This window comes from Cetorhinus maximus, chromosome 11 (assembly GCF_964194155.1).
Source record: "Cetorhinus maximus chromosome 11, sCetMax3.hap1.1, whole genome shotgun sequence".
Lineage (NCBI taxonomy): Eukaryota > Metazoa > Chordata > Chondrichthyes > Lamniformes > Cetorhinidae > Cetorhinus > Cetorhinus maximus.
In genome coordinates this window covers 24,771,750-24,785,104 of record NC_135889.1, presented here as the reverse complement: position 1 = coordinate 24,785,104, position 13,355 = coordinate 24,771,750, and the positions used below count along the sequence as shown (strand labels likewise).

The following is a 13,355-nucleotide window of genomic DNA, read 5'->3' as shown; positions in this document are numbered from 1 at the left end:
AATGGGATGTGAGCATTGGTGGCTAGGCCAGCATTGTCGCTGCAAAGTGGTGAGCCGCTTTCTTAAGCTTCTGCAGTCAGTAGTATAAGTATACCCACAGTGCTGTTCAGGAGGGAGCTCCAGGATTTTGACAATGAAGGAAGAGCAATTTGGTTCCAAGTCAGGGTAGTGTGTTGCTTGGAGGGGAACTTGCTCATGGTGGTGTTCCCATGCATCTGCTGCTCTTGTTCTTCCAGGTGGCAGTGCTTGCAGGTTTGGGTACGGGAAGTGGTCAATTGACGAACCCTTTTCAGTTTATTTTTTGTTTTTGAACCTTATATTGTAATTTGGCTTGCACAAGTGGTAATCCATTATTCACCTATTAATAAGTAAAGATGTAATTGCATTGGAGTTATTCAGGTTTCTGTGAAGTGTAAAGGGTTTGTGAAATTTTCATACCATATCCCTAGGATAGGGACAAATCACTTTCAGTGCCCTGCTTTGACCTTTGAAATGTGGATGCTAAGACGTATGCTAAAAAATCCCTATTAAGACCAGAAGACAAATGAAGACGTGCTTGAAATAGCAAGAACAGAAATATTTTTTTTTAAAAAAGTGACATCCAGAAAAGAGAATGTCAGTAATTCGACCATTTGATCAGAGCTGAAAAACTAGAGATCTCTTCTAGAGAGTGAAGTGGAGGGCAGTAGAAAGATGTGTCGACCTAGGCGTAGTTAGATGATGGGTGTCACAGTGGTTGCAGACAAGCTGCAATGGATGTGTGAGGATGGCACAAGACAGATGAGCATGACATAACATGACAGCAGATCACAAAGTAGGAGTAGCTACAAGCAGCAGCACTACTAGATTTTAACCTTCCAAATTTGAGTTGTTAGGAAAAAGACTTTTTTTAATGTGGATATCCCTGCAAATGGTGAATAAATAGGAACAAATGATTTGTATTATACAACACATTGATGTGTATTGTGGTGAGAGTGACTGCCCTTGACATCAAGGCAGCAGTTGACCAAGTGTGGCATCAAGGACCCCTAGCAAAACTGGAGTCAATGGGTATCAGGGGGGAAAACTCTCTGCTGGTTGGAGCCAAACCTAGCACAAAGGAAGATGGTTGTGATTGTCAGAGGTCAATCATCTCAGTTCCAGGACATCATTGCAGGAGTTCCTCAGGGTAGTGTCCTAGGCCCAACTATCTTCAGCTGCTTCATCAATGGGCTTCCTGCTATCATAAGGTCAGAAGTGGGGATGTTCGCTGATGATTGCACAATGTTCAGCACTATTCGCAACTCCTCAGATGCTGAAGTGGTACATGTCCAAATGCAGCAAGACCTGGGCAATATCCAGGCTTGGGCTGACAAGTGGGAAGTAATATTCGCACTACACAAGTGTCAGGCAATGACCATCTCCAACAAGAGAGAATCTAACCATTGTCCCTTGACGTTCAATGGCATTAACCTCAGCAAATCCCCCAATATCAACAACCATTGATTACCATTTATCAGAAACTGAACTGGACATAGCCATACTGTGGCTGCAAGAGCAGGTCAGAAGCTAGGAATCCTGCGGCGAGTAATTCACTTCCTGACTCCCCAAAGCCTGTCCACCATCTACAAGGCACAAGCAATGAATGTGATGGAATACTCCCCACTTGCCTGGATGAGTACAGCTCCAAAAACACTCAAGAAGCTCGACATCATCCAGGACAAAGCAGTCAACTTGATTGGCACCCCTTCCACAAAAATTGACTCCTTCCACCATGGACGCACAGTGGCAGCAGTGTGTACCATCTACAAAATGCACTGTAGCTCTCACAAAGGCTCCTTAGACAGCACCTTCCAAACCCATGACCACTACCATCTAGGAGGACAAGTGCAGCAGACACATGGGAACACCACTACCTGGAAGTTCCCCTCCAAGCTACACACCATCTTGACTTGGAAATGTATTGCTGTTCCTTCGCTGTCGCTGAGTCAAAATCCTAGAATTCCCTCCCTAACAGCACTGTGGGTGTACCTACACCACAGGGACTACAGCTGTTCAAGGAGGCAGCGCACCACCTCCTTCTCAAGGGCAGTTAGGGATGGGCAATAAATGCTGGCCTAGCCAGCAACGCCCACATCCCATGAATGAATGAAAATAAATGTAGACTATTTCCCTACTAATGGAACCAACGTTTGCTTAAAAAAAAGCCACCTGACTTTTTTCAACTCAGTCAAAGATGTGGGAGGTGCTGGTGAGACCAAAATTTATTGCCCATCTCTAATTACTCTTGAGAAGGTAATGCTTAGCCTTATACTTGAATTCAGTTGTGTGCCTTGCTAGGCCAAAGAGTCAAACACATTGCTATTGACCTTGGAGACACCTATAGGGCAGACCTGGTAAGGCCAACAGATTTCCTTCCATAAAGGACATGAGTGAACCAGCTGTTTTTTCAGCAATCTGGTAACTTCATGATCACCATGACTTTTATTCCAGATTTTATTTAATTAATTGAGTTTAAATTCTGCAGCTGCAGTGATGATATTTGAACTTAGGACTCCAGATCATTAGTCCAGGCCTCTGGATTGCTAATTCAGTAAAATAAACATTGTTCGTGGAATCTTGTGGAGGCAACCAGGGTCTCGGCCGCTGCTGGAGTGCTGACAAGACCTGGGCATCACCTCTTTTCGGGAAAGCCCACCATACCTTATGCCACTCAGGCACTTAAAAGCCCAATCAAAGCTCTTCTGTACTCAGCAGCAACACTAGATAGGCGATAAAAACAAAAAGCTAAAAGCTACTGCGGATGCTGGAAATCCAAAACAAAAACAGAATTACCTGGGAAAACTCAGCAGGTCTGGCAGCATCGGTGGAGAAGAAATCAGTTAACGTTTCGAGCCTTCACGGCCCTTCGGCAGAACTGAAGCATAGTTAGGAGAGAGGAGAAATACTCCTAACTATGCTTCAGTTCTGCCGAAGGGCCGTGAAGGCTCGAAACGTTACTAGATAGGTGATGGTTACTGCCAGTATCACATCCACCCAAGGACCTGGGACTCAGACACCGGTGAATGATGACAGAAAGGGAGTCGTGGGGGAAGGTTAGGGAGGGGGGTTGACAGCAATGACAAGTGGCTTTCAGCAGGCCTTCCCTAGTCGCTGCCAAATCCCTCAATCAGGCACTTTCTGTCCCCCCAGGAACTGTAAGCAAACACACCAGGGCTTGCCATGCTCCTCGCATGGTGGCAGGATGAGGCCCTTAAGTGGGCATTAAGGGCCTCAATTGGTGACAGCTGGAAGGCCATCAATGGGCCTTCCCGCCATAGACTTAATCAGGGTGGAGGCAGGAAGGTAGCAGGGACCCCACCGACCATTCTCCCACATAATTAAAGCCCTTCCACCACCAAGCCCACCACATGGAGGGCCCACGATTCCGCCACATGTTACTGTACCCCCTAAAGACAGACACACCTGCCCATATTTCAGCTGAAAGTTCCATGCACTGTTTTAGCAGAGATGAACAAGATGAGATGCTTCTTATTGATGTGCTCCCACACTGTGATTTTTGATGTTTCATGTTATGATACCTTGTTGGAGTTAAATACAAATCAGCATTTTTTTTAATGGTGAGGAACGAGGAACTGTGGCAGAGCAGGTGACTGCGTATACAAATGTCTAAAAACTAGTTCAGGAACAAAAACCAATCAGAAAAGCTAAGGGAATACAGTGGATAGGAAATTATATGTCAGTTGCCCAGACCCTTGGTCTGAGGCGATCTAGAGTATTGCAATCAGTTTTGAGCCTCAGGAATTTGGATTATCTGGTCATTATCACATTGCTGTTTGTGGGAGCCTGCTGTGCACAAATTGGCCGCTGTGTTTCCTGCATTACAATGTGATTGATTCTCAACTAAAAAGGCATAGCAACCCACTCAATTGTATTGAAGAATGTGACTCACCACCATGGTCCTGAGGGTAATTAGAGATGGACAATAACTGCTGAGCTTACTGGCTACAATCACATTCCATGAATTCCGTTGGGTCAAATGGCCGGTTTCTGTGCTGTAAATTGTATATAATTCTATGTATAAGTCTGGAGAACATTGTTTCTATGTGCTTTACTACACTTTCAGGAACATTTGCATTAAACTGCTGGTGGTATCATGATGCTGTTACAGTTCTACAGTGATGGACTTAGAACAGTAAGCTGTGGATTTATGTCCTTGCACTGAGCTTCTGGATTTTAATGTGATGTTGGCACATATGCAGAATGAAAATTCAGCACTTGCCCACAGTGAATTGTGAAATGACAAATGAGTGTGTCTCTGCACCACGTCTGCATGCACCTCCTTAACAAAGGAGAGCCTTTTATCTAGGTACACCGTTTAAACTTATGCCCAGGGAACGATGCATGCTGCAGGAAAGACAGAGAATAAAGAGAAAGAGCTTTAATGAAGCACAACTGGTTTGCTAATCATAGAATGGTTACGGCACAGAAAAGCAGCAAGAGCAACTCACTTAGTCTCTCTCCCCCTCCATTTCCCCTTAGCCCTGCAAATATTTTCTCTTCAGATAATTATTCAATTCTCTTCTGAAGGCCTTGATTGAATCTGCCTCCATCACACTCAGGCAAAGCATTCCAGATCCTAACCGCTTGCTGCATAAAAAAGTGTTTCCTCATCTTGGCGTTGCTTCTTTTGCCACTCACCTTAAATCAATGTCCTCTGGTTGTCAACCTTCTGCCAACAGGAACTGTTTCTCCCTAGCTCCTCTGTCCAGAACTCTCCTTATTAAAGAAACAAGAGATCAAAGTCAAAAATATCTTCTAGCACCTCCTTAAAAATGAATGTAGAAGCAAGACAAAGACCGAAGTACTCTGAGCTATCATTCTGAGCATTTGTGACATGCCCAATAGGCTCTATTCAAAATTCAGCATCAAGATGGCAGGCCAACAGCAAAATAAACTGGACTTTAATAATGATTTTAGCAAGATTCATTTGAAACATCATGAAACATTAATTCATGTTTGGAGTTTACGAGGCTTTTTAATGAGTTTGTGGAGTGTATGTATTGTGATGCTTAAGACCCTCCAGTTGTGTGCGAGAGGCTAGATGGGCCAGAAGATCATTTCGTGTTTATCATTGCCGTATGTTTTACAATAATTAATCAGGAGAATTAGAAGGGAACAATGGCAGCTGTAAAGGGGACAGAGGTGCCCACACATCCTAAGGAACTCCTCAGGCAATAAAAGTAACTGAAATGCCTCATTTCCTACACCATAATTGCCATCAGGCTTTGAATGAGTCCATGTGCTATTCTTTAACCTGTTCTTTATGTTTGCAATAGATTTTCCAGGAAGGAAAGTATCTGAAAGATGCTTCTGATTGTGCAGAAGTGATTTGGCACAGAGGGCTGTTAAAGAAAGGATATGGACTGTGCCATGGGCCTGCTGGGAATGCTTATGGATTTCTAGCCATGTACAATCTTACTCAAGATAAGAAGTATTTGTACAGAGCTTGCAAGGTATGTGACAGTGTCTTTATTTTTGGTGAGGAAACCTTATTTGTAAACCACATTTTATTAAAGAAAATGTATTAACAATATAAGCATGTTAATGCACAACTCAGTGTGAACCATGTTGGAATTGGACATGGGCTAAATCCTGTGTCATTGCTTTTACTCTCCAGTCTGTAGAGTCCCAATCTTTACATGTTGTCAGTGGCTGTATTGTCCAGTTGACACACTTTAGTCTGCTTTCTAGAGTGTAAAACATTACACTGGGAAACTGAGAGAATGGGTCTATTTGGCATGGGGGCCGATATGTTTCTCTACAAGAGGAAAAGAGGGCAAACAGGCCACTCAAGCCCTTGAGCCTTCTGGTAGCAATGTTAGAGGATCAGGTTACCTGATGTTTCTATCAGTCATAGAGTGCTTGTGATATGGGGAGACATAAATTGGGAAGAGATTCTTTGGCATAAAAATGTTAACCAGTGAAAGTCATGTGGTCTGTCCTAAAAGTATCTCAATGGTTCTGCTTTTAATTGAGCCTGGACTATCTGCCTGCACACTTTTATTATTGGTGAAGCCTGAATAACATACTATAATCCAAGTGATTTGGCGCAGCACAATATCCTCCACTTATCTTGTGTGAATTGCTACCCAAGTACTGCAGTTTTCCTAATCAATCCTCGGGGTGTGAGAAAGCTGGCATCTGAGTGATAACAGATGAGTTTCAGAACAATCACTGGCCCTAATGTTAAAAGAGATGGTATATAACTCCAAGGGTAAGTGTTGTGAGTGGTACAAGTATGCCTCTGATTCCTTAGTTCTTGTTTAAACCTTGTGGACTTTTTAAGATTAATATACCCCGTAGAGCTCTACAGTTATATTTGTTGTTACTGATGATGCTTGGCTTTAAGTTTGCAGAATGGTGCTTTGACTATGGGAAGCATGGCTGTAGAACACCAGACACTCCTTTCTCTCTCTTTGAAGGTAATCAACATTTAAAATCACTTAAGATAAGATAGAATTAAACTGGATACATTGTGTTGTGGCTAAATATTTCAATTTTGTCAGAGAATGTTTCAGTACCATTTTACTCATTATGAAAATAATTATTAACACTCCATCAAATTAGAACATTGCACAAACTGTCCTAAATCCCTCTGCCCTGTCTCGTCCACCCTTACCTGCAGAAAGGAGCTCAATGGACTTCTCTATCACTAAGGTTAAGACTATTCAATCAGCTGCCTCTACTACTTCCCTTCTTCTAGCACGCCAGAGCAAACTTCTTGTAAAGCTCTCCCTTCCCTGTCTCTGAGTTTTATGGCCCAGATCTTCGGCCAGTGGTAAAGAGGGTGTGCCCATGACTATGATTTAAACTGCCCTCTTACCATTTTATGCTGCAACCATTGCATCTTCTGATTCTGGCTCCAACAGGATTGCAGGGAGAGAGTCAGGAGGCCAAATGGCAAGGACAGTTCCTGTGAATCCACAACCCCTTTTTTTCATTGTGAACTGAAGACCCTTAAGCACTGTCTTCAGTTCATTCACTGTTTTAAATGGAGCTGTCACCCCAACACTGGACAACCTCACCTGACTGACGGTACTCAGCCCCCTCCCTTACCTCCTTGACAGTGCTCAAACCTCTCCATCACCCCGACAATGCTTAACCCCTTACCTCCTCCCCAGAAATGCTCAACCCCCTCCCTCACAACCCCGACAATGCTCACCCTGCTCCATCACCCCCGACAATACTCACTCCCCTCCCCCTCACCTCCCGACAATGCCCGCTCCCCGCCGACAATGCTCGCTCCCCTCCACCGCGCCCCCCGACAACGCCCACTCCCCTCCCTCGCGCCCCCCGACAATGCTCGCTCCCCTCCCTCGCACCCCCCCCGACAATGCTCGCTCCCCTCCCTCGCGCCCCCCCAACAATGTTCACCAATGTTAAGGTGCTTTATAAATACCTGTTGTTGTCATGGCAGGTAGATTTGGCTTCCGTATAGACTCAACTGGCTATTTCACTTGGTGTTAGTCAGTTGTGGAAGGTGATGGCGTAATGGTATTGTCGCTGGACTAGTAATCCAGAGACCCGGGGTAATGCTTTGGGGACCCAGGTTCGAATCCCGCCAGGCAGATGGTGGAATTCAATAAAAAAAACCTGGAACCATTGTCGATTGTTGTAAAACCCCATCTGGTTTACTAATGTCCTTTAGGGAAGGACCTGGTCTGGCCTACACGTGGTTGACTCTTAATCCCCCTCTGAAATGGCCACTCAGTTGTAACAAACCACAACAAAGTGGTGTACCTACAGCGATTCAAGAAGGAAGCTCACCACCACCTTCTCAAGGGCAACTAGGGATGGGCAATAAATGCTGGCCCAGCCAGTGAAGCCCGCATCCCATGAATCTGATAGCTAGTGTAGTTCCAGTGGACGGTAGTAAGGAAAGCATCCTTCCACTCCACACTCTGCTACACATTGTTCTGGTTAGCGGGTGAAGCTTCAGCATATGGCATCATGGTCAAATGCAGCAGGGTTTGTAAGACATTTAGCAGGCGGTAGGGATTCTTACATGAACAGCAACATTGCCAGTGGTCACATGTCAAAATTTTGGTTCTGACCTTGAGAAATGACAGTAAATACCTGAAGTACGCTCATCACTTATTAGCAATCAGGAGAAGTTTCAGTTTTGGAGTTTAGTGGAGTTCCACTAAAATTGGGTGAGGAGTTGAGTTGCAGTTTCTTTGTGGGGGGTGTTTAGACGGAGAGGTGCGGGGGTGGATTGAAAACTGAAGGAATGGTCTTAGTTGCTGATTGCTGCCTCTCAGAGGTTTGCCAATCCTGCATTTAAAATTTCTGATGCCATGACATTTATTTGGCACTGCTATCCAGTGTTTTTCTTTAGAAGTGCATGTTAACACATGCCAGCTGTAAGGACAGAGTTACAATTCCAGTGTTGGGTTTGAAGCTAATATAGTGACTGACATTTTAACATAAATAGCAATCACAGGACCAATGACAAGTGAAACAACTACTGCAGGTAAATGCTGGCACTTATTGAATAAGACAGAGTCTGTCATCGAACCCTTCAAAAGAGTTTGCAATGTGAGTCATTCAGATGAGAGTGAAAACTGGGTTCAGCTGAAGTCAAAGGAATTGAGAATGTTTCTTTTCACTGGTATTTGCAAGTGATTTTGGTAAACTCTAGTCTGAGTGGCCGAGACCAAGAGTACAGAAACTCCGACTTTGCAGTCCCAATTGCCTGCAAATTCTGAGAATGGCACAACAACGTCCAGCATGCACACTTTTGCTGAAAACCGGAAGCTGCAAGCATATCAGTGGGCTCTGGAGGGGCCTCGGTGATGGTCCCACCGGGCTGCTTTGTAAAGCAACAATTTGGGCTGATTGCCCATAAATTACACTCATTTTCATTGATTTTTTTTAGACTGTTTTTGGCAGGCAGGAGTGCATCCACCATTAGGAAGGTACTGACGGCAGCAGCATAATATATGTTAAAAGTTGTTTGAAGGTTTTCATGGTGAGAGCACAAATTTACTGTAAAGCTTTGCTCTGAAAAGATGCTCATGAATTTAATGGTTGTGTTGGATGGATTTTTTTTGCGCATTGACTTAATTATAAATTTTCATGGCCATTTGCAGTGAAAATATCACTAGTTAAAATCTTGAGATTCTGTGTTGCAAATGTATTGCAAATTGGATTTTAAAAATTTTGTTCCATTTTTGCTTTATCAATGTCCTAGAAATAACATCAAAGATCAAATTCAGTAGAAACCAATTTTGCTCAGATTTATGTTCTGGAGAAGTGGTGTAGTTTGCCATTTTTGCATGAGTGCAGAAAAATATTCATCCACGAGCCAGTATAAACTGAAGAGTATCATTCAGAGAGCCCATACACACAAAAACAAATCATCCCAAGAACCCCACTGCTGCTGAGGAGCGAGGCCTATAAAGAAAGTTAAAAGAAAGCATTTCTCCTCAACTTGTCAGTGAGAGCTGGGCCATCGTCCTGAAAAAATAGTGCTATGAGAAGCAGAGTTTGAAGTAGTGTGGCTGGTTTGCTCAGTGAGCGATGCAGGCAAGGGAATGCAGTTCATACTTTCCAAATTAGTGAATGCAAAATTATCTTTAGACAGCTTAAAATGCTCACATTAAAATGTTTGATTTTAACCAAGCACATTAACATTGAATGGTACAAGACAATCCAGTAGCCCCCATACAATTTGATTGCAGTGACATTTCCTATTGTTTTTAAAATGATTGCCTCGGGGCTTATTGTAGCTGAGGGTATATTCATTTCTGCATCATTTAGCAACTAACTTTCTGATAGGTATAATTACGAGAACCTTGAACAAGGTACAAAAATAAGCCAAAGAATTATGGATTGAAATTGCATTCTTTGATGAAAGGCCTTTATATCTTGATGGCATAGTGAACAGAAATGAATCTTTGAAATATATAGAAACATAGAAACTAGGAGCAGGAGTAGGCCTTTCGGCCCTTCGAGCCTGCTCTGCCATTCATTATGATCATGGCTGATCATCCAACTCAATAGCCTGCTCCCGCTTTCTCCCCATACCTTTTGATCCCTTTCACCCCAAGAGCTATATCTAACTCCTCCTTGAAAACATACAACATTTTGGTCTCAACTATTTTCTGTGGTAACGAATTCCACAGGCTCACCGCTCTCTGGGTGAAGAAATTTCTCCTTATCTCAGTTCTAAATGGTCTACCCCATATCCTCAGACTGTGACCCCTGGTTCTGGACTCCCCCACCATCGGGAACAACCTTCCTGCATCTACCCTGCCTAGTTCTGTTAGAATTTTATAGGTTTCTATGAGATCCCCCCCTCATTCTTCTGAACTCCAGCGAATATAATCCTAATCGACTCAATCTCTCCTCATATGTCAGTCCCGCCATCCCAGGAATCAATTGGGTAAACCTTCGCTGCACTCCCTCTATAGCAAGTACATCCTTCCTCATATAAGGAGACCAAAACTGTACACAATATTCCAGGTATGGTCTCACCAAGGCCCTGTACAGTTGCAGCAAGACATCCCTGTTCCTGTACTCGAATCCTTTGGCTATGAAGGCCAACATACCATTTGCCTTCTTTACCGCCTGCTGCACCTGCATGCTTACCTTCAGCGACTGGTGTACGAGGACACCCGGGATTTGTTGCACATTCCCATCTCTTAATTTATAGCCAATCAGATAATAATCTGTCTTCCTGTTTTTGCTACCAAAATGGATAACCTCACGTTTGTGCACATTATACTGCATCTGCCATGCATTTGCCCACTCACTCAGCCTTTGGGCTTATGCTGCTGATAGTTTGGGCAATATGACCTTAGGAGTAGTTCAAATGAGTGTTTGAAGTAGAATACACTCATCAATAAGCACCTGTTAAGTGTTTATTAAATTATATACAAGGCTGTTGGAAAAGATGGCAAGCGGGGATGGCTGTTTACTGTGGACTTAAAGGATATTGAAAGCAAAAATAAACAAAGCATTTGTATTTTTCCACTGCTGCCTCTTCTGAAAGTGCTTGTGTTAGTGGTGTAGTACGGATTATAAATCCTAGATTTACACATCATTTTTCTACACGTGTTTAAGGAATGGAGAGTGGGGTGGGGGTGGTGGGGAAAGAAGTATCTTCTGCATCATTCTGGACAGTTTCAATGCAGTTCCAGGCCAGAAGAGAAGGGGAGAGAGATGAGAGAGATCCCTGTGCTACTAGAGTGAGATAGGGTCTGAATTTATTTTGTCATAGTTTTAACTATTTCAGGTTATAAGGATTCTCAACTCCTTTTGAAAAGCAAGGTAGTTTGTCCAAGATGCTCCCCAGGGCAACCATTGGGTGTTCAAAGCTTGTTAAAGTATTTTAAAGCTTATATACAGTTTTTTAAAGTTTATGAAAGGATTGAAAAGTTTTTTAAAAGTGTTTAAAAGTATTTAAAATCATCATGAACACAACTCCCTTTGAGTTGAAGGGGCATATGGCATTAGGCAGCTTGGTTTCACTGTGACTGCATCTCATTGCAGGGCCTCACTGATGCTTTAAGTCAGTGGATCATGCTCCATCCAGAAGTTGAAATTCTCCCTGCAGCCAACAAATTGTGCGAATTCGTATTTGTTGGTGCGGTAAATGACAAACGCAGCCACTTCATTGCTGACGGCAAAATCCAGGCCATTTTTTCAGGTGTGCTGACTCTTTGTTTCTCTCTGCACAGAAGCTGCCAGACTGAGTATTTCTAGAATTTTCTGTTTTTATTTCAGATTTCCAGTATCCATGGTATTTTGCTTGAGTAAATATGTGTAGCTTTTTTTTGATCATCGGCTACTAAACTTATATAATCTCTTTGTTTATTTCATTTAAGGGATGGCAGGAACTATTTACTTCCTTGCTGACTTGCTGCAGCCCACAAAGGCGAAATTCCCTGCATTTGAAGTATAAATCAAACATGGTATTTGTGCACATTGTCAGATATGCATTGCTTTCTCCAGTAAAACAGCTCATGCATGTTTCTGTTATGAACTATGGATACAGAAGATGCTGATGGAAAGATTGTTTGTGATGAATAGCTTCATTTACCAGTAGTGCTCCTACTCTACTTAGTGCTACACTCCAGTATCTGAGGTTTTTGCATGACTTAAACATTACAATATTGTAAAAGGAATGTCAGTGGAATATCTTTTACCATAACAGTGCACAGTGTCTTGGATGTATTATTGCATCGTAAACCCAGTGCCAAGCTTTTATTCTGAAATCATATAACTTGTGTAGCTACAGATGCCATGAGCATCTGAAGTTTGTTTCACAGTGCAATGTTGAGTAGCTGCTACTTAAACAGCCCTGTTAGTATTCCATTTTCCTAAAGCAATAGTGTTAATTAACTGGTTTACTTGAAAGAAAATAATATTTGAAAGAAAACCTAGCAGTGGCTATGTTTAGAATTTTTTTTTTAAAGCATCTTCATCAACATTTGTTTATACTGTTTCCTAATGGGCAGCATTTTGTAAACAATTGGCTGATAGGATAGGCCTCTGTGGTAGGACACATAGTTTAAAACATACTTATGTTTATTTTCCAAAATGTTAGTTGTACTTGATGTGAAAAAGTACAATATAAAAAACTCTCATCGTTATAATTCATTCAGTTATCCACATAAAGTTTTTGGAGTTTTGTGGGGTTGTGGGGCATTTTCATTTTATCTTAAAATTGACATTGAAGCTATGACAGATAACAGAAATTTTTGTTGGCTTGTCGTTTTCTAGTAATTGCTGCTCTTGTTCACCTGTTCTTTTCATATTAATGATCTGAAACTCCCCATTCTATAAATACACTTGTTCAATTTTGATTCCTGTTAGTTGGCAGTTAAATGCTAGTACTTCTGCATGCTTTGTAAAGCAATTAAAAGGCCATAGTAAAACTCAGTTTTCAGTCTTCAACACTGAAAACCATATCATATAGGAATGTTTTTTCCTGGTCAGCAATCTGTGCAAAGTACTATTGAGTGTATAGCGAAATGTATTAACTGTGCAAAGAAAATGGATTCACAAAATAATCTGTTAATTGAAGCAAAATAAAAATATGTTGTTCTTGTGCAATGGTTTGATATTTTGACGTTGAGCATGGTGTTACATAACCCACATTGCTATGTCAGTTCCCTGTTTCAAGGTTTGGATATTAACCCAGTGAAAAATGTGGAGTGTCTATTTTAATGATTTTTTTCATGCTTTGCTAAGATGAAGGATGAATTGGGAAATATGTAGAGTACCTACTTCCAACACGGCTGACGGTAACCAATTTGTTTTAAGATGGGACAATTCACACTTATTATAGACCCTCAGTGCACTAC

The 13,355-nt window shown here is 42.2% G+C and overlaps 1 protein-coding gene across 3 annotated transcripts in view; it reads left to right on the top strand.

The window, feature by feature from the left end:
- The window catches only part of lancl1 (LanC antibiotic synthetase component C-like 1 (bacterial)), a 42,659-nt gene extending 29,555 nt beyond the window's left edge, over positions 1–13,104 (top strand). For 2 of the 3 annotated variants that reach the window (XM_078551654.1, XM_078551652.1), the window contains 2 exons: positions 5,319–5,495; positions 11,874–13,104. In XM_078551654.1, coding sequence (XP_078407780.1) covers positions 5,319–5,495; positions 11,874–12,053 — 357 coding nt within the window. In that variant the 3' untranslated portion in view covers positions 12,054–13,104. Of the gene's footprint in view, positions 1–5,318; positions 5,496–6,391; positions 6,465–11,873 lie in introns of all 3 variants that reach the window. The other variant, XM_078551653.1, reaches the window with a different exon arrangement.
- Positions 13,105–13,355: the final 251 nt, after the last annotated feature.